At 44.0% G+C, this 22,043-nt stretch overlaps 1 protein-coding gene across 3 annotated transcripts in view; it reads left to right on the forward strand.

Annotated features, from left to right (window-relative positions):
• CREB5 (cAMP responsive element binding protein 5) overlaps positions 1 to 22,043 on the forward strand; it is a 423,257-nt gene that overhangs the window by 269,351 nt on the left and 131,863 nt on the right. The window contains exon 1 of one of the 3 annotated variants that reach the window (XM_010345706.3): positions 14,823 to 15,828. The exons of the other annotated variants lie outside the window; for them this stretch is intronic. Coding sequence (XP_010344008.3) covers positions 15,782 to 15,828 — 47 coding nt within the window. The 5' untranslated portion in view covers positions 14,823 to 15,781. Of the gene's footprint in view, positions 1 to 14,822; positions 15,829 to 22,043 lie in introns of those variants that run through there. 3 annotated transcript variants of the gene reach the window in all.

A 22,043-nucleotide genomic window follows, 5' to 3' on the forward strand; every position in this document is an offset into this window, starting at 1 on the left:
CGTCTCTACTAAAAATACAAAAAATTAGCTGGGCATGGTGGCGCGTGCCTGTAATCCCAATTACTCAGGAGGCTGAGGCAGGAGAATTGCTTGAACCCAGGAGGCGGAGGTTGCGGTGAGCCGAGATCGTGCCATTGCACTCCAGCCTGGGTAACAAGAGCGAAACTCCGTCTCAAAAAAAAAAAAAAAAAAAAAAACCATTTACCTGAATTAGGGGCTACTGTGTTTCCATCATTAGAAATATTTTCTGTAGTCATTAATGCAGATTAAGAGAAGCTGGCACTTTACCCCCAAATAATATAAATGTAATTCATCTATGATTACTTTGATACAGAGCACGGCACAAGGAAATGTGTAGCTTATATGAGGTGACTGTAGCAAGTTTGTCTTTAATTCGACATCTCTCCCATGTGCCATCTAAAATGCCTGAAACGATAAACCAGTGCAAGTCAAAACAACAAAAGTTCGCTAATACAAAAATATGCAGGGGTGTGTGTGTGGTACAGTGTGCATTTTCTTTCCACAACTTTATAGTAGGCTGCTTTGTTGAGGAAGTTACTATTATATTTCTTTAAAACAATTTTTTAAAAACCATTTCCTATTTTTTTCTTTTTAAATGGAGACCGGGACTCACTATGTTGCCTAGGATGGTCTCAAACTCCTGGCCTTAGGTGACTGCACCTGGCCACGCACTTTTTTTAATAAAGGATTGTTGTGGAAAATATAACTGTGGCAGAGAGTGGTGGCTCATCGTGTGCTTTGGGAGACTGAGGTGGGAGGATTGCTTGAAGCAAGGAGTTCAAGACTAGCCTGGGAAACATAGCAAGACCCTGTCTCTACAAAAATCTTTTTAAAATAAGCATCGTAGGCTTATGGTCCCACCTACGTGGGAGGCTGAGGTGGGGAGGATTGCTTCAGCCTGGGAGGTTGAGGCTGCAGTGAGCCACGATCTCACCACTGCACTCCAGCCTGGGTGACAGAATGAGACCCTGTCTCAAAAAAAAGTGTGTACTAAATTGGTTGAGTTATTTAGTGACATTTATTGTCAAATGAATTCAGACAGTTCCTATTTAAAAATACGTTTCCTGCTTTCTATGATCTCTTCCCAGAAAACTAAGGTTCTATTATCACTTGCTTTAGCATAAGCATAATTGTGGGTACTTGGGGTGACTCTTAGATGTTGCTAGTTCAACTAAAACAGAACAATCCTAATTGTTCAGACTGGGGAGAAACAAGAGACTTTGGACTTTTTCCCTGACTCAGGTATCTCCTGTAGAATTCTGGTGAGACTTGTGTTGCCTAGTCACTGGTCAACACGTGAAGGTTATAACGAGACAGAGAAGCCAAGAAAGACACATTGAGCCTTTCAGTTCGTGTTTTGTTTAGTGGCCTCAAAGAAAAAGCTATAAGGTGTGGTGGATTAGAGTGTGAACACATCAATCAGCTGACCTTGGGCAAGTTACTTAATCTCTCTGCATTTTTAGTTCTTCATCTATAAACGAAAGATACAAATAACAATCAGATTAGCTTTTAGAATTTAATGAGACATTACAGATTAGCTCTTAGCAGATGGCTTGGCATTTAGCAAGGACTTTCTAATTAACTTTTATTTTCATTGTAACAATTATTATTTCAACCCTGCACTTAATGCCTGTGAGGGTAACACCTTGAAAAAGATAAAATGGTAAGGTTTGTTGTTATGTATCTTTAACTACAATGAATGAAAAAACAAGTTGCAATCACCCCAACCAATTAAATACAAAAATCACTTTCTAATATCCACATATAAAACAACGCACATTCAGGACTCTAGACAAAGGGATCAGTTGTATTTTGGGAAAAAAGACACACACACACACACACAAAACACCAGACTAGGTGTTAAAAGACCTGGGATCTAGTTAATAGTTCTGTGTTCTTGACCCAGTCATTACACCTTTCTCACCTCAGCTTTCTCCTTGGGAAAAGTTTTAAGAGGATTAAACGAGATAACAGATAGCTTTGCAACGCATATAGATTGGTATTATTGTGACTGGAGTCCCCACTGCTTTTTATCTGCTTCTAAGAACAGATCCAGGATGTTGTAGAGAGCTGCAGAAAAAAAAAAAAAAAAAATGTTCTGTTCATAACGCATTTATTTGTTACAAAAACATCATGGCATTTCGTAATGTACTATAAAATAGGCTCTGATAAACTCTGATTGACAGAGACTGGCTGTCTTGACCCGGTTAATGGGAAATGCCCTGGGCCCCAGCTCCAAGGCTGACATATTGTTCAGGTTCACAGCTTCCACTCCCCAGCCCAAAGCCAACAACAAATTCAGGGAAATTACTGAATGAGACCTCCCCTACAATCCAGAGATACCAGGCCTCCCGGTGCGGTCATAGAAAGAGCTCTGAAATACGCAGAAGCGGGGCTGAAGTGGTTGAGCGAGCAAGCAGCTTAACTTGTCCGTACTTCAGTTGTTTCCACCTGCAGAATGAGGAAATTTGGACTTTAAATGTTTCATGCTTCAACACTGTATGAGGTTGTGTTAACAAAGTACTTTGACAATTTTAGGATATTTTCCTGTTCTTTCTCCCTAAATCTGAAGTAACCATTATAGCATTTGGCCTCTTAGATTACCTTGGCCCCTGTGAACCCCAGAAACCACCTGCCCCATCCCTTACCTCTACTGCCCTTTTCTAAGTCGGTGTAGGCCATCTTCCAGGGAGGGACAGATTGATTTATATCTAGTGTCACTACTGTCGAGCAAAATTTGGATTTACCCAGAGCAATATAATGATTTTCAGAAACATCCACGATTTAGCTTTGAAATCTCAAAATGTATTATTTGGTGTTTGCAATCTGGGATGGTGAATTTCTCAAGTCTTTCCATTTGTTTTTATACCCAGGGCCTTTGGGTCTAATACAATGGCTATCACCACACATTCTAAAAGGACTTCCTCACTTTAAATCCTGTCCCTGGATACCTGTTTTCACAGATGGAGAAAAACCCAAAAACATCTGCTCCACTTGTCCCCTGGAAAGCAGCTCTTAGAACCCACTGGGCAGCCCACATTCCCAGACCGCCCTGGGACCCTCTCAAAGTGAGAAATGTCATAGAAGTCTTAAAATTGCATACGTTAACAAAGTGTATTGCTTTAAAGTATGCTTTATGATACTCTTTTTAATCTTGCTCCCGAAACTTAGAAACTAAAGAAGGTCTGCATCTAATGCCCACAGGCAATTTTCGTGTTATCATTTTTGCCAAGTCTCAAAAGTGTTAATGAATAAAGCAGAGCCTGTGTTGACATGAAGTTTATCTCCCTCTGTCTCTCTCTCTCTTTTTTTTTTTTTTCTGAGAGGAAGTCTCGCTCTGCCACCCAGGCTTAGTGCAATGGTGTGATCTCAGCTCACTGCAACCTCCACCTCCCTAGGCTCAAGTGATCCTCCCCTCTCAGCCTCCCAAGTAGCTGAGACTACAGCCATATACCACCATGCTCAGCTAATTTATATATTTTTTGTAGAGATGGGGTCTGTCATATTGGCCAGGCTGGTCTCGAACTCCTGGGCTCAAGCCATCTGCCTACCTCAGCCTCCCAAAGTGCCGGGATTCCATGTGCAGCTACCATGCCCAGCCAATTTATCTGTTGCATATGAAAGCTACATATATTTATTTAGGTGTTAGAGCAGTATTTTAACTCTCCTAAGAGCATAGATGATAAAAGGACAAAGTGCATAGGCAGCAGGCTATTTAAAAGCTTTCGGACCAGATAGATAGATTTTTAAAGTTCCTTATCTTTTCTTGCTTGCAAATAAGATCTTCAAATTTTCTGCATTACAAGAGTCTCTTTCTTGGTATTCTCAACCACAGGGAAAAGGGGTGGAGCGTTTCCAGGAAAGTGTTAGGTACAAGGTGTTAGGTATTCTCCCACTCAGCTGACAGTGAGTTGAGTTTTAATCTCTTTCCTGAGCAGAACCTGGCTACAGGAGCTACCGAATAGTTGATGTCTAACAAATGTGTACTTCAGAGTCATCTGAAGTGACTGTTGTGCTGACATTGATTTCCAGGTCTCTTTCCTGTCCCCCTTCCTGTTCTTCTCCCAGCTCGCTGGCTAAGCCCTCTCTGCCCACCTCTTACTGTGAGAGTATCCTGCATGACTCATTTCTGAGATTTACTCCGCCTGTGGCTTTAAAGAGAGTCAATCAGAATGGTTTCCCATTGGATGTCTTCAGTGCTGACTGGCCTGCTGAGCTCAGACGTTCCTACCCCTCTGTTCTCCTAATTCCTCCACGTGTATGTCCAAAGCAAAACTCCTGACATTTTCAAATCGCATGTGATCAGTCTTCTTCACCACACTTGGCACAAGCCCATATCACCACTCATCCAGACTATGGCAAAATATCTTACCTGTTGTCCAGTCTTGAATTCTTTCCCTCTGACAAGTCTGTTCTCCAGACTGCAATGAATGCAATTTTCTTAGAATGAAAATCAGGTCATGTTAGTCTCTTCTTTAGACTTTCCAGTGGCTTTCCTCAGCAATTAAAATCGGCACTCTGTAGTGACTTGCAAGACTCCACCTACGTCTCTCAGGTTTTCTCTTTTCCCTCCCTTTCTCCTTCCCTCCAGGGTCTTCTTTGTTTTCCTGCATGAAACACACCAACTTCCTTCCTGCCTTAGGGCATGTATCTAGGGCCAGGCGTCCCCAAACTTTTTACACAGGGGCCAGTTCGCTGTCCCTCAGACTGTTGGAGGGCCGCCACCTACTGTGCTCCTCTCACTGACCACCCATGAAAGAGGTGCCCCTTCCTGAAGTGCGGCAGGGCCGGATAAATGGCCTCAGGGGGCCGCACGCGGCCCGCGGGCCATAGTTTGGGGACGCCTGACTAGGTGGTTCTCTCTGTATGCCTCTTCCAGGTAGCCATAAGTGGCTCCTTCTCACTAGTCAATCCTCAGGTAAAACGTCATCTCTTTGGAGGGGAGTTCCCTAAGCATCTGATGTAAAATACTTCACCGCATCTAGTGCTCTCTCTCCGTCATCATGTTCTTTTTTCTTTGTCACAATTATCACTATCTAAAATAACAGAATTTGCTTGTTTCCTCGTTATCTTTGTCTACCCATTAGAATGCCAGTTCCCCGAGGTCTCGTCTGTGAAACCCAGCCCAGGACTCAGAAGCATCCTTGTACAAAACACAGCCCCCAGCATCTTCTGTCCTGGGGTCTCAGAGCCCACCATAAGAACTTAGGATTTTGGTTTTCCCTGCGTTATCATCATATGAAATAAGGAAAATTTGTCTTTATCAGCTTACGTCTTCTGTGAGATGCCTTGAAACCAGTGAGGAAGAAGAAGGTGTCAGGAAATGTAGAGAGAGGTAGTGAAAGGGGAGGCAGAGAAACCGAAGGATCTCAATTGTGCTGAGGTTTAGCCAGGCCAGGAGGGATCAAGTAACACCAAATAGCCTTTGTTAAAATAACAGAAACTTTGACAAATTAAGACGGAACTGCCTCAGACTGAGTTATGGGGCCTTCTAGGCTCAAAACCATCTACCCTTGCAAAATGCTGCAGTGCGGATCCTATTTCAGCTTGGGATAAGGTGCTTTTATGCTGATGCATATGATGGCAATGCAGATTTGAGACGAGGAAGACTCTGGGTTCGCCTATAAGAAAGTCAACAGCAAGGACATTTTTACCAAATGGAAAGGGCCATTTACAGGCGTTTATAGCTTATTTATTTCTGAAAGTCTCTAGAATTTTAAAGTGGATTACTGCCCCAAAGCTAATTCATTCAGAGATTTGCGTCATTCCTAATGATCACTAGCTCTTCATTCTCCATGTCTTGGAGGGTCTTTTCTCTGCCAACGCAGAGTATCTCTGAGTAAAGGGGGTGTAAAAACCTCCAGCAAGGGTCAGGATGAAATAGGCTTGGTGGCCCTAGACTAGAAGGTACTAGTGACTGAAAAACTAGGTAGTAGGCCTCTTTGCTTTCATGATAACTACCATTATTTTTCGGGTTCACTGCCTCTTCCTCCAAATGTACACACAGATGATTGCATTATTATGGTTACCGTTTTCCCAGACATTCAGCATCTACCAAGGTTTTTCATTTTGTCTTCCCTGAGCTTCTGTGTGTGGTGTCTGTCTCTGCAACTGTGTCGGCAGCGATATGACAGTATTAATATGACAAAGAGTTGGTCAAACAGGAATTATGTAAGGAGTCTCATTGCAATTCAGACACTTAGTTCCCACGTTGCAGGAGAGGCAGCCCTTGATGACTCACAGGTCGCGATCCTCATTCCCCTTCCGGGGTCACTCGTGTTTTTGGGTCTGTTGATAGACTGGCACTTTCTCCTCTCAAATGCTGTGGCTCTTCGCAAGCCTACAAATTCAATACTTTTGAAAAACGTTGTTAGCATCCTTTTGGAGGAGTGCTGGGTAAAGAACCCCAGAGAAGGTAACCCTGTGAATTCATTAGTATCCAGAGATCACTGTCGATGTGTAACTAAAGTTCAAAAACATCATCAAGTATGTCAGCGTTGCAGTGGATGGGTACCCTGCAATGCATTCCTCAGTTACCACTGGTGTTCCTTCCCCCATTCCAGTGTACCCTCCTCATGATTGTCACTTTAGGAGACTAGGAATATTGCAAAATAAATATCTGGAAATGTTGATAGTAAACATAGAACAGAAATGTCTTGCAAAACTAGCCACAGATCAGGAAGCCCTAATCTTATCATGAGTCCTGGAGACCATAATTCCATAGACTGCTCAGATGGGTGTCATGTTACTGTGAACACAGATGTTTTCCTTCCATCCTTTGTGGGCATCCTGTTTTGGAAAAGCCACTATAGCCAAAGTTTAAAGGCTTGATCCCTTTAGAACGGATTACTGTATACTTCTTACCTTATAAGAGGTGAAAGGAAATCAGAGTTCCTTCAGAGCATGGACAGCAGAGAAATGCAAATGTATTTATTTTTTTTTTTCATTGACTTAATAAACTTAATTAATTAATTTATGGCATTTCCATGACCATAGGATGACCATGTAGAATTCAGTCTTTCTTGAAGTGTGGACTATGGATCACTCGCATAAAAGTCTCTGGGGAGTTTTGCTTAAAAATGCATTTTCTGTCATAGCACCACAGAGACAAGGCCCCACCTTGACCTCCAAGGTAGTACCTGGAGACCTGCATTTAAATCTGTTTCCCAGAGATTCTCGGCATACCAAATCTGAGAACCACTGACTGATGTTTGCTGGTTCAAATGCCAGGCCAGGGGTCAGCCTTCAAGAGATTGAGGTTCATTTCTTTGTGCCTGCTTTTCTTTACCTGTAAAAGAGCATAGCTTGAAGTTTAACACAAAGAGAACATGCTTTTTCTCTTGGAGGTTTTTAATCTGGGGTCCATGGTTAAAAAAAGGAGTCAGTCAGAGTGTTCATTAGATTTTCAAGGAGGATTACTGAGCAAGAAAAGTATGTTCTAACACCAGCTTAAATGCATGCTTTCCAGTTTGGGTAGGTGCTAAAAGAAAGGAATTGGCCGGGTGTGGTGGCACATACCTGTAGTTCCAGCTACGTGGGAGGCTAAGGTGGCACTATAACTTGAGCCCAGGAGTTTGAGGCTGCAGTGAGCTTTGACCGTGCCCGTGAACAGCCACTACACTCCAGCCTGGGCAATACAGTGAGACCCCATATCTTAAAAAAGAAAAAAACGGGGTGGGGGGGGGCACTGGGATTGGCCCAGACAGTGCATGAATCTCACTTTCCTTACCATTTCTATTAATAAAGGAAGAATTCTCAACTTTGTAAGAAATGAGAAATTTAAGCTCTTTTTACTCCTAAATTTATAGAACCCCTTGGACATCATAATATCTACTTTTCCTCTTATAAGAAGGGAAAAGAGGCTGGGCGCAGTTACAGACTCACACCTGTAACCCCAGCACTTTGGGAGGCCTAGGCTGCTGGATCACTTGAGGTCAGGAGTTCAAGACCAGGCTGGCCCACATGGCAAAACCCCGTCTCTACTAAAAATACAAAAATTAGCAGGGTATGGCAGTGCACATCTATATTCCCAGGTACTTGGTGGGGTGGGGGGAGTGCTGAGGCAGGAGAATCGCTTGAACCCAGGAAGTGGAGGTTGCAGTAAGCTGAGACGGCGACACTACACTCTAGCCTGGGCAACAGAGTGAGACTCTGCTCAAAAAAAAGAAAAGACAAGCCTGCATTATTTATAAATCATACAGAACATCTAGAAAAATCACAACATATACCAAAGCATTTAAAAGAGTCACTGTGATCATTTTATTAAAGTTTAGAGATGAGTTTTAGCATAACGCAGGATTAACTACACCTTTCTCTCCAGGATTCTGGTGTAAATAGAGAAACCACAGTCATGTACAGGCCTGAGAGGGACAGTAGAATGTGGAAGTGGGTTTGGAAACCAAAATATTATGTCAGCAGTTTTCTCTTTCCTTTATTCACCCTTATCAAAACCAACTTTTAAACTCAGGGGCCCAGTTAATAAAAACACAGATAATTTCATTTGGAAGACCCAAGAGCTTCATGTTTGGGGTTAAAAAAAATTTTTCTTCTCATCCCCTCCAGGCGAAAGTGTTGGAGGGCAAATTCTCCTTGCAGAGACCCTCTTAATAAATCAGTGCTGGTGAACTTCTCTGCTCAGTGTAAGAGAAGGTCAGTTATTAAATAGACACAGAGCTCTACAGCTGGAATCCTTGTGGAAAGAAATGAAACCACAAATACAATTCCTTAGTTTAAGCCTGGCTTTTTGTTTCTAATACTTTCAAAACCTTTTCAGACTCACTCTTACTTTTGTAGTTATTTATTTATTTATTTATTTTTTCATTTAAACATGTTTTAACAATGAAAACAGCCAGCGGAGTCTATTTTCAGGGCTGTCCTACAGGTATGTAAGTAATGCTTTTCTGAAGGCCTTTACATGGAATTGCAAAGTGCAGAGGGCAGACAGAGGAAGAATATTCAGAAAGCAGATACTGTAGTGTTTTGAACTTGACATGTGCAAAGGGACATTTTTCCACTGATTATGAAAGTCCCCATGAACTGCTTTTCCAGATAAAAATTCTCGGCAAATGATGGTCAGCTTCTGGTAGTCACAAGTTTTCCTTTCTGTGAAATGGGGAGTCCCACCAGTGAGCCTTGGAAACTAGCAGCATGGGAGTTCCAGGGAAGGGGCAGGCATTGACTTTGCAGGTTTGGCTCAGAGTGTGGCCTCTGACGAGATTCCAAGGTATAAAAGGGAGCTGATGAAGGCCCGGTCAGCAGTGTGAGGCCCTCTTAGGACCTGAGGGAAGCAACCTTCTACATCTGTTACCTTTTGATGTTATGCCGTAAAAACGCTCTGTCCTTCCCTGCCTCTACTCCAACCCTCGTGCCTTGGAAAATCTCTCTGGTCAGAATCATGACATTCCTAAGACCATCATGCCCCTTAGACTCGCTTGTGCCCCTTAGTCCAAGACTTGTTTGGAGATGATTTTCTGTGTACTCAGGAGCACGCATAGGGTTATGTTGTGTAGGGTTCCCTCACTGCCTCTCCTGATTCCAGGGCTGGTAATACTGCTTGCTTCTGGACACATGGATTAACCCAGGTCATGAGGAAGACCTGAATTATAAAAGATGTTAGTGCATCAATATAAAACAGCGAGTGGTCGCATTCCCAACTTTGGTATCAGACAACTTTTAGTTCAACTCTCAGCTCACAGTGGCTAATTGAGAAGAAGGAAAGATTGATGAAGCTGACGCTCTAAGGAAGAGTCTAGTCTGTTGCAGGCATCATTCCCCATTCCCCCAGATAGCCAAGCAGTCCCAGAGCATCACCCGATATTTCCCTACTAACCCTACCCATGCTCATGAGTACACAGAGTAGAAAATCAACTCCAAACAAGGCTTGGACTAAGGGGGACAAATGAGGCCCCTACCGCTCAACATTTAAGGGGGAAATCCTTCTCAGGGTTGGACAGGTGCAGACCCACCCCTGAGAGTGAGCACCTCCTTAAATTTTGCACCCTAGGCACCTCACTTGTTTCAACCTGGAGTGGTCCAGTCACCACACGTGGTCCAAGGGGAAAGCAGGAATTTGGTAGATAAGCTCCCTTAACCACGGTTCCCTGTAGAGCCTCTGGGAAAGGCCTCTTTCTCGTACATCATCAATTGGGTTGTCCGCCTTTCCCAAGCATAACTGCCCCGAGACAGCCTTGATCAGCTACTATGCCCTGTCTTGGCTCCATTCTACACCAGAACATGAATTCAGTGTAGTTAGTCTGACAACATCATTAGGCACCAATCCTGTATAAACTTTTACCCGCAAAAGTTTGGACCTCCTTGGCCAGGCACTGTGGCTCACACCTGTAGTCCCAGTACTCTGGGAGGCCAAGCTGAGAGAATACCTCGGGTCCAGGAGTTCAAGACCAGCCTGGGGAACATAGGGAGACCTTGTCACTACAAAAAGTAAACAAAAGTAGCCAATATGGTGGTGCACACCTGTACTTCCAGCTACTCAGAAGGCTGAGATGTGGGGATCATTTGAGCCCAGGAGGTCAAGGCTATGGTGAGCTGAGATTATGCCACTGTACTTCAGCCTGGGCAACAGAGCAAGACCCTGTATTACCCTATCTCAAAAAAAAAAAAAAAAAAAATCGAAACTTCTGTCCCCCACCATTATTTGAGTTTCCCGTAGTGTCCACTGTGGTCGTAGAGATGGGTTAGAAATGACATCACCTTTCTTTAGACATTGAAAAGTCCTGGTGGCTGTGTCTCTTTCTTTCGGGCACTTTAGCAACTGTGCAAGAAGTCCCAATGGGAGAACATTTAGCTGCTCTCACCTCAAATTCCAATTTCCCTGGATGCCTTACGTAGAAAGCTGGTGACAATGGTCCAGAGTCAGCTGCTCTGACATCAACCACAGGGTGCTCATTCTGCCGTCCCTGCTGTGGGGGTCCAGGAAAAGGGGAACAAAAGGAATCTGAGGCTCTCCAGGGAGAAAAGATACAGTCCAAGGATGGAGAAGGCTGACCAGTCGATTTTCTAGGATTTTCTTTTTCTAGGTTTTCTAGTTTCTTCAGATCTTAAGGAAGCTACAGAAAAAGTGTGAGTAATAAAATAAATGGGAAAAAGAACTTTCAGGAGGGAACATATTCAGGGAAGACAAAGCAGCCTGTGTTGCCACTAGTTCAGGCTCAGTTAAATTTTTTTCTTTAATTAATTAATGATTATTTTTATTATTATTAGAGACAGAATCTTGCTCTGTCTCCCAGCCTGGAGTGCAGTGGCGCGATCATGCCTCACTGTAGTCTTGAACTCCTGGGCTCAAACCTTTCACCTTAGTCCCAGTAGCGGGACTTTAGATGTATGCCACCACGCCCAGCCACAGTCACATTTCTTAGGGACCTACTATGTATGGACCAGGTGCTACATGCTAGGGATGTGAAGATGAATAGCACAGTCTGCCCTGGAGAAGCAAATGGCTGTTGAAGAAGACAAGCATGAAAAGAGATCCTCTCCATAGCTGGCTTATTGCTGGGATAGAATCTGCTTTAGGATGCCGAAGAAGCACAGAGTAATGGCCGCCCCTACCCCAGCCTGGTAGCCCAGCAAGGAGACCATGGAAAAGATAATGCGTGAGCTGAGGATTGTATTCATTCACTCACTCATTCATTTATTCAACAAATATTCCAGGAGTGCCCACTGTCTTTCAGACACTGGGTTAGGTTTAAGTGATACAATGACTTGCACATTTTAAGAAATTAGAGAAAAAAACACTATTGGAAGGAGAATTGATTATAATATTTTAGGGCTAATCAGATGGCTCTCGTGACCTCTTACTATCCACCCCTAAAGATTTCCTGTTGCCTCCACCATTAGAAATTCATTCCTTTGTTAGAGACATATTCAGCATTGCCACTTCTGTGATTTACAAATAGGTTTTGCATGGGAAAGGGCAGTGAATTGCCTAAGGGTACTTAGTGCCAGGGCTGGGGTGTAGGAGGGGCAGTAGGTACAAGACAGGAGTCTCCAAGGGCACATCACTCCCTTGTCTCCTCTCTGGGAGCGCCTGGAGCTGACTTTAGCATGGCTGACAATCTAAACCAGCGAATCCAGCTTGCATATGGTTCAGGATGCACCGGGTCACCTAGGCAGCCCCTCATCCTCTGTCCACTGTGAAAACACGGGACACCCAAGTTGCAGGGAATGCTGAATGACACCATGTGGGTGTGCAGTGGTCTGTGACCAGAGGGTTCACTGGAAGCAATTTGCAAAGGAGGCTTTAGAAAACCACCTGGATGGTTATTGTAAATTAAAAAAGGAAGAGATGCCACTTTTTTCTGAATAATTTTTAATACTAGGTTTATGGCCAGCTACATGTGATAGTCATTACAGCTTATTTAACTCTGAAATTATCTGGCCCCTCAAACTCCACTGGGACTGTAGAAATCTTGGGTTAAATTTTAAAAACAATGTTTGAAAGAAGATAATATACTTTTCCTTGAGAATAAATTCAAACCTAAAAGAGGAAAACAAAACAAAACAAAACAAAACAAAAAAAACCCAGCTCTCTCTAGGAAGGATCTCCATTGTTCTTATATTCGCTGTGTTTCCCAGAACGTGTTTGAGCTCAGAAATTCACCTAGGTACCCAAAAAGTCGACTCGAGTTGGCCGTTGAGCCCCTCCATCCCTGCAATCCAAGTTGTGCCTTTTCTATTGGGTTGTTTGGAAAGGGTCCAAAAGCATTCTGAACTCTGAGCTCGAATCTCAAAGGTTTCCATTTCTTCGGAGCCGAACATTTCATCAGGAGCTGGGAGTGTGTGAGTGAGTTACACCGAACAGCTGCGCGGTACCCACCACCCTCTCCCCAAGGATGACATGCTCTGCAAAGGAGGGTGTTGTAAGCATTCCTGAGCAAGCCTGCTAATCTGAGCAAGCCTGTTGGCTGGGGGCTACTTCTAAGAAGCCTCCCTCTGGAATTACAGCATCTTACGAGTTCTATCTACAAAGCCCCCCTTCTTCAGAGGAGCAGCTAGGACATGGGGTGGGGGAGAAGGCCAAATGGGCAAAAAAGGAATCTCTTGAGTCAGAAGGGAATTTCTTTTTGGGAACAGGATCCTGTCTCTCTAGCTGTGCACAGGAAGGATAATGGGAGAGTAGGGTTTCTTTTCAAGTGGGGAGGCACCCAGCAGCCAGTGGAATGCCTAATTTGGAAGGGGCGGGAGGGGATACTTATGACCCGAGCAACAAGTGCAAATGTAAATATTTAGACCCTTTGAGCTCTGAAATTGATTTCAATTCAGGCCAGCACTGCAAAGTGGTTTTATTGGGATGTTGATGTGTTCTGGCACATGGGTGGCTCACTGGCATCGGCATCAGAAACTGACATTTCTGGGTCCTTGGCGTTCGTGGGTCGTAGAAACACTGTACCCACTGGCCATGTCCCTTTTGTCTGTGTCACTGAAAAACAGCAGGAGCCTATTTTAGTGGATTTGCCCAGCCCCTGTAACGTGGTATAAGAAAAATCCTACAGAGAACATTTTCCCATCAAGCCTACAGAAGATGGTAAATTTGGAAAACTCTACCATGTATCCATTTGGTACCTAAAACAATAACATAAAGAAAACATTTGGATAAGGAAACTAACGGGGAGGGGAGGTTTGAGAGGTAGGAAAGAGAAAGCAAAAGTCCGCAGCTTGATATTAACCAAGATGGCCAATGGTTCATTTAAAAAGAAAAAAGTAGTTTATACAAAATCTCGCCAACCTGCCTTGAAGCGTAAAGAAGCTATTGAAACCTCTGTTGTATTTATTCCCTTCAGCAGAAGAAAAATCAATGGCTGCTTGGCGAGTCAGATGTAAATGAGTTATACAGGCCACTGACATGGTGGACCAAACTTTATAACAACCACATTTGCCGCTGTCAGGCCACAGGCTTCAGTGGCGCCAGCTGTAATTATGGCTGATCACCTCTAATTCAGAGCTGCCTGCCTTGATAAAGGTGTCACTCGGAGCCACTGTGGCATCAGCATCAATTGAGGATGTCAAGCCAGAGGGCAGCCTGCTGGAGAAAGCCCTTCCTTGCCTCAACCTCCAGGGTCCTGGAGATGCTTGGGCAAATCTTGCTTTTTAACTCTTCACGCTGAATACAGCGACGTTCCTTGAAGCTGTGATTTAAATTCCAGGGGATTCAGATTAATATCCCTCATCTCTGTCGGTGGACCTCTTTAATAAGCCAACAGATTTCTCCAAAAACAGAATTTAGAAATCAAGATCCTCTCTGCTTTGCAGCGTGCCAAGAGACAAATGTTTGTCTTCTCTACCTGATTCACTGGCCACAAAAGGCATCAGGGCAATAGACTGTAGCCCAACTGTGGTCATTTTTGGAAAAGGAAAAAAAAAAAAAAGTGCATCTTCATGCCTTTCTTCTGCTTTTGTGGTATTTAAAAGAATCCTAGTGAACTTCCCATTTTCAAGTGACTTTTTCTTTTTGAAGAAAACATGACGGGTGAGGAGAAAGAGCAAAACGGAGAGACGATGGGGTTAAAAAGCCCTGCTAATAGAGGAGAGAAGTGGATGGACTCAGTTGCGGTGGAGTCCTGAGTGGGGAGGTGTGAAGTGAGGGGTAGAATTCAGCCATTAAAAGGGCTTCACTGTCATTTGTGAAGGATCATGCTTGACTGCCCCCACCTCCCCAGGCTGTTTTTCCTCACTGTAATTAAAAAAGAGACACACATACTGTCTGTTCTCCTCTTTAAACTCACAGACGGCCCCACCGGCACCAGCACCCCCTCCATCCAGTTGAGTTGTGGGGGGCACAGCCTGTCTTTCACTTTGAGGGGGAACTTGTCTTCCTTGCCTCTCCTTTAGGCAGTTCACCTGAGAGTGACGTGCTAATCTCAGAAAGGCGAGTTTTGTGTTTTGTGGCTAGGGTTCTTCTCCTTTAGTGCATGACAGGGTGACCCATAGGGGCCAAGGGAGAAGTGACTGTGATTTCACAGCCCTTGATGGCTCCAGACACAGGCGCGTGCTTGGACCAGAAGTGGTTTTGCCCTTGCTGACAGGGAGGTCAGATGCGAGAACTCTCCGGAGGGGTGGGTTGGCATTCAGCAGTAGAAAATCCCATCCAGCTCCAGGAAATAAAGCGCCCTGGGCGATGGAAACCCTGTCACCTGGTTCTGAACCAAAGCCCAAGCTGCTAACGGAGGTTGGTTTTTCAGACTCAGACCTTCCAACCTGCCGTCTTTCACCGCCTGCTTCCCATCTCTACACGTGTCTCAGCGTTATTTCCCTTTCTCCAAACACAGGGCCATGTTTTTTAACCAGCCTTTTCTTTCTTTTTTTCTAGTAGAGCCAGCAGACCCCTTCCTGCAGAACTCTGGGTCCCTCTGGGAGCTCCCTGATGGCGACTGCAGGGCCATCCCCGGCGGCACTGTTTCCCCCTCTGTTTACCCGTTTCTAAGGGCAAGTGCACCACGAAGGCTCTCTGAGTCTGGAACTCGGCCTGGGGCTGTTTTGGTTACATTGAAGTTTTTGCTTCAGTTCTGCCAAATTTAAATGGTGACTTCACTAGCACTGAGCTAAAGAGAAGGGGGAGGAGGGCGAGACCAGGAGAAAGAGAGCAAGTGAGCGAGAGCCCAGCCGGAGGGAGAGCCAGAGCTAGGCGCAAAAGAAGGGCCAGCACATGACATCATCGCTTGGCCTGGAATCAAATGGGAAGGATATGACTCACTCAAGCTAGTTAAGCTTTGGCTCAAATTCTACACACACTCATTCCAGAGCTCTCATGTTCTGCACCTCAGGAGGGAATTCAGCCTCAGTGATGTCCATGAGGTTTGTTTTTAATTTTCTTTTCTTTTCTCCTGGTTTTAGAGATTTTTTTGCCCCTACTGCTTTCTGTTTTTGAGCCTTCGTCGTCCTCCTGGTCTTCCTTTTCTCCCCCTTCTCCCCTTTCTGCCCGTCTTTGTTTCTCCTCCTCTTCCTTCTCCTCTTTCCCCAGCCCCTCCGCTCCTCTTCTAGCCCGAAGAGGCATTTCTTTTCACTTCGATCAGAGTTTTTGTTCTAGCACGGAACCCTGAATGAGTTGAACAGAGGCTGGGTTGGAGGGGGAAAAAAAAAAAAAAAAAAAAAAAAAAAAGCAGAGCAAACCAAAGCAAACAGAGCAAAAAGGCCACAAATAAAAAGCGGAGCGAGAAAGAGTAAACTCGGGCGAAGTTTCTTTGCTGCGGTGTCGCTCCTAATCGGAGGAGACAGGGAGAGAGTTAAAATGCAGGAACCAATCGCCTGAATGGTGATGTAATGCAAGAACCGCAGGGTAGTTAAGTAATGTGAGAGCGAGGGGGTCAGGGTTGCAAAGCATTTACCTGCTCTCAAGGGGTTTTCAGTTTATTATCAATTGCAGTGACTGTAACCCGCTTCAGACTGCAATCTCTAATTATTCACAGACACTCCTTTTTTATCTTTTATTATTAAAAGTAAAACTATATTGCGGTATTTTAAAATAACACGATATTATCACAGCTGTGTATTATTTTCTGCCAGGATTCTCTCTCTCTTTTAAACGGCTCAAAACTGTTGTCTTTTCATAAAAGGTGGAAGTGATGGTGTGGTGGCGGTGGGGGTTGGGGGGAACCGGGGTGGCGGGGGCTGGCGGGGGAGCGATTTTTTAGTGTAACCGGTAAATTGTAAATGACTGGAAAACTGTGTGTGTGTATGTTGTGTGAAAAGTGAATGATTCTGCTGTTCCATTTATTATTAAGAATATACTGCAGGTTTTAAAAGTAATAGATGATGATCCTCAAAAGTAGTTACAGCCTTCCCCTATTATTTCAGCGAAGGTTAACAGCAATTGTGCACTTGCTTGAGTATGTTGACTTTCTGTTGTTCCACGTGCCAATTAATCCAGTGCTATCTTTAAGACTTTTATGTTCTTGAATTGATTTTAAGATGATATGCTTCAGTGAGGAGGGGGGGTGATGAAGTCTTCTTGATTGAGTTGTCTTAGAAAAGTTAATATTAGAGGGTAAGAAATTAACACGAAATACAGGGAGAAAAGGGCAAAGGATTGTGTTCCTAATGTTTTAAGGATCTCATGTACTCAGACTTTGATGTTTTGAAAATTATTACCACATTTCTGTTTCATAGATTTTATACTGTGATATGGGTTAATTTCTGACACCATGCAGCATTATTAGATAGTAATAAACTGAAACCCTCTAAAACAAGAGGGCAAGCCCAACACTTTCTCCTTCTGGGAACTTCACACCTTCTCTTGGGCTTATGTAGTCGTGATCATCCTGCAGCTGGATGCATATTGAGACACATACCAGAAAGGTGTCTGTGTTTATTTAAAGCATGTTTTGGATGTCATTAATTATGACTTTATGGATGTTTTCTCTTTCTTCCCTTTTTTTGGGGCAGAGATGGAAGTGGGGAGCAGTGGGGAGAAGTAATTTTGGGAGAAATAGCATATGATGTGGTTGGGAGGCCTGAGTGTTAATTCTGATGCTTGACCTTGAGTGAATCACTTAAACCACCTGGGTTCCTCTCTAAAGCATGGGAAAGGACAAGGTGGGCTAGAAGCTCCTCCCCCCCAATGGGGAACCAATCTTAGATGATCTCTGAAGTCTCTTTCCACTCAAAAGTTCTGCATTTATATCCATGTTCTATACAAAAGTTTGCTGAAGGATATTTGACATACCTTTTAAGAGAAAAGTACATTTGGAATTCAGGATGAATTAGTTCTTGAAAAAAAAATGAATGGGGGAGAATGGACAGGACTGTATCTTTCCCCACCTTGAAGTTTGTTCTTTGTTTGCTTTTTGCTTTTTGACAAAGAAACAAACAGGGTAAACTTTTAGGTTTCAAATACTACCTGTGAGGAGACTTCAATGAGATACATTACTGAGGTGAGACTGCCAGAAAGAGTGGCAAAGTAGGCAAGGGAGAATTTACCTGCCCATCAACTTTTCTGAAAGATCCTGAACATCCTTCAGATTCATGAAATGGTGACAAAAATGCAGGAGACACAGACCCTGTGCTTCAGTTGCTTACATGGAGCAGAAAAATATATTTAATAAATTTATTCCCCTAAAGATTACATGACCACTTGGTAAGTTTCTATAATTTTAACATAAACTCAAGTTTGTAAAGGCGATTTAAGGCTGCATTTGGAAACCTTCAGAGATCATGAAAGACAAACCTTTATGTGCCTGTTAGAAAGATAATTTTCTAGACAATACTCCTATTCTTCATCCAAATTCCAGAGTAGTAGCCTTATTATAAAGCATGTATGTATGTATCGGGGGTAGTAGCTTTATTGTAAAATGTGTATTTATGTACTTATGGACCCAGCTTAATTGCACACAGGGAAAGACCTTAACTATGCCTATCTGTGGGAAGAAATTACCTAGAGCTAAAATGAAACCAGTGGTGAAGATTATTAGTCATTGTGCATAGTTTGATGAGTGCCAAGTGTGTGCTTGGGGCTCTTCAGGAATAAAAAGGGCATGGATTTCTTTTTTTAGAGCATTACAATTTATGTTGACTTGGCTCCGGATTGTTCACTCATATTCAGAAATGCTCTGCTTGTGACTGACAGAGACAAGGCCCGGAGCACGAGCCTGGCTGTGGCCTCTCCATGCCAGCTGTGATACCAGGTCGCACTTACAGGATCGCAGCTCATGACGCTTACCCTCAGTAATCCAGAGGGCTAAAAATTATTAATTCCACTGTTTGGCGACTTTTTTGTTCTGTTTTGTGGTATTTGTTTTGATTTTTGGTTTTCAATTAAAAATGTTTATTCAGAAAAGCATTAATTTACATGCTTTCATAAGAAATAATATGGAGAGATTCCCATATATTCTTTGCCCAGTTACCCCGAATGGTAACATATTGCAAAACTGTGGTAGTACATGGCTACTACCAGAATATGGACATCGTTACAATCGATCGATCCTGTTCTGTGTCCCGAATTTCTGTACGAACAAGCACACACAGTATTGCCTTCCATGATCTCTGAAGGTTTTCAAATGGACCCTTATGTCTCCTTTAAAAAACTTGAGTTTACGTTAAAATTAAAGAAACTTTTTTTTTTTTTTGGAAATAGTGGCTCAATGCCACAAAGAAAAATTAGCACTGAGACAAAGGATTTTTCAGTAATGCGATTTTTACTTCCTTGACTGCAGGAAGGGTACTCTTGCAAGTGGTCATGCACTCTTTGGGGGAATAAATGTATTAAAGATGCTGTTCTGCTCCATGTGAGCAACCAAAGCACAAGGGTCTGTGTCTCCTGCATTTCTGGCACCATTTCATGAATCTGAAGGATGTGCAGGATCTTTCAGAAAAGTTTATGGGCAAGTAAATTCTCCCATTTTACTTGTATTTGGGGTGTGTGTTATGTGTGTGTTGTTTTTGACAGTGTAAAAGCTGAGAATCGTACTTACCCAAGTGCATATAAGCTCTCACTTCTGGAGTCCAGTCCGCTCTAGGTCTAGTTCACCATCACCAGCAAACTTTCCATCGCTGTCCTAACTTGGTCAGGGAAGGAGTCTAATCCCCTTGCCTGTCGATGGAAGTCACCAAATAGCCAGTTGGGGTGTCCCAGTGACAGTGACTGTGTTTTACCTTCCCTTGGGACATGGCCTGTCCATGAGCTTTGCCCTCCGCAGCGGTTCCCAGGACTGTGCTCCATAGGTGAGCACGTGGAGGAGGAGACATGGCTTTGCTAGCACAACAAAAGAGGCATCAATCTCTTCCCTTCGTCCACTAGACACAGAGCAGAACAGTGCCAACTGCCCACACCTAAGCATCACCATGGTCGATGCTGAACTCACATTCTTCCTCTTTGCCCTCCCACATTTCCCTTGGTGAGCCCTTCTATGGCAGGAAGGAAGGGGATAACATCCAGGAGGCAGGCAGTGCTAGTCAGAGAAGCAGGGTGGGGTGTCCCGAAAAGAGCACAGCCTTTGGAGTTAAAAAGGCTTGGATTCAATCACTCTTCTACTTACTGGCTATATAACTTTGACAAGCCACATCACCTCTCTGTGCCACAGTTCCTATCTTCTCTGTAAATTGCAGCTAGCCAGACGGACCTCATGGAGCCGTCGCGAGGGATTGGAGATAAGGTTTTAAGGGTCCTGGCTTATAGTGAGATGATGGGGAAGACATCTTAGTGGTTTCTGTTGCTGAGGATTCAACAATCTTGTTGAACAGGATTCTCCTCGCAGCAGACCCTGCTGCAGGTACAGCCTCCCTGACTCTCAACTGCACTTCTTGTCCCAGCATCACTCAGCCTTCTTCTTCTGCTAGCCTTTCTTCTGTTGTGCAGAAATTTTCTTAAATTCAGGAAATCGAGCCGGTTTGATTCATGCCAGGTCCTAGAAACAGAAGTAAAAGGAACATTCTGACTAAAGTGAGGTGAGGATACTACCGTGATCTGGGTGGAGGGAGGGACACGCGACATCACAGTTTGGAAAAAAGGATGCTCGCTGCCCATTCATGCTCATGTGGCACTGTGAATAAGAAGGCGAGATGGAGGTGGTGAATTCGGATATGAGAACTGAATTCTGTTTCTAGCTTGACTAAAAGAAGTTTGTAGGCCAGGCGTGGTGGCTCTTGCCTGTAATCTCAGCACCTTGGGAGGCCAAGGTGAGCAGATCACCTGAGGTCAGGAGTTCAAGAGCGGCCTGGCCAGCATGGTGAAACCTCATCTCTACTAAAAATAAAATAAAAAAAAAAATCCGGGCATGGTGGCAGGCGCCTGTAATCTCAGCTACTGGGGAAACTGAGGCTGGAGAATTACCTGAACCCAGGAAGCAGAGGCTGCAGTGAGCAGAGATCATGCCATTGCATGCCAGCCTGGGTGACAGAGCAAGACTCTGTCTCAAAAACAACAACAAAAAAGTTTGTAGTTGCACTAGTATATTTGTGTCATGCTTATCTTTAGTTGGGTGAAGTTACCTTTTAAACTTGCTGCCTCCCTCTCACATAACGTTTCTGGTGGTTAAAAACAGATGTTTTGTAGATTGAAGAGTAAGGGACTTCTGAGGAGGCGAGTGCAAGAGTTAGGATGGAGGATGGTGGAATTACGCAACATCCATGGGGGTCAAGAGGTTCCTTGAGAGTTCCATGCTGGGATCCCCTAATCTAAGCTGCAAAAGCATGTGTCTAGTGTCTCAAGCTGCTTGAAAGAAGCACTGTCTTAGATTTTACTTATGAAGCATTGGTCGGGAAGGCCAGGGCAACATTAAGAAGCAGAAATTAGTGTAGACTGAGAATGAGCCCTATCATGTGCCTGACAGAAAACAGGGTGGGCCGATCTGGAACTGTACTTTAAAAAGAAGCATCTGTGGCTGGGCGCGGAGGCTCATGCCTGTCATCCCAGCACTTTAGTTTGAAACCAGCCTGGGCAGCATGGTGAAACCCTGTCTCCAGTAAAAAGAAGAAGAAGAAGAAAAAAAAAGAAAAAACTAGCCAGGTGTGGTGGTGTGCACCTGTAGTCCCAGCTACTCAAGAGGCTGAGGCAGGAGAATGGCTTAAACTCGGGAGGCGGAGGTCCAGTGAGCTGAGATGGTGCCACTGCACTCCAGCCTGGGTAACGGAGTGAGACTCCATCTCCTTAAAAAAAAAAATAAATAAAAAAAAATAGAGAAGCAGCAGCAGCTGTGGAATAAAGCAGTGGCTTCTCCTTCCTGCTCCCTTTTTGTTTGGTTTTCATGGGATTCTGACCTCCAAAGGGGTCTCCTTCTACATTGGATTGCAGAAAGATGTGCGTGCAGGTACCCGAGTGGGCCCTCACAATCCAGGGACGTGGAGAATGGCCAGAGAGATGAAGGGAAATGGGCATCATTGATAAGTGTGGGCCAGGCCAGTACAGATGTGGTGGTCTGAATTTCAGTTTGTGATTTTTAAATGGCTTTGCTGGTGTGATTAAAATGTATGCTCTAAGACCTGGTGCAGCCAGAAGTTCTGGCTCACACCTGTAATGCCAGCATTTTGGGAGGCCAAGGCAGGCAGATCACTTGAGGTCAGGAGTTGGAAATCAGCCC

This window comes from Saimiri boliviensis, chromosome 10 (assembly GCF_048565385.1).
Source record: "Saimiri boliviensis isolate mSaiBol1 chromosome 10, mSaiBol1.pri, whole genome shotgun sequence".
Classification (NCBI taxonomy): domain Eukaryota; kingdom Metazoa; phylum Chordata; class Mammalia; order Primates; family Cebidae; genus Saimiri; species Saimiri boliviensis.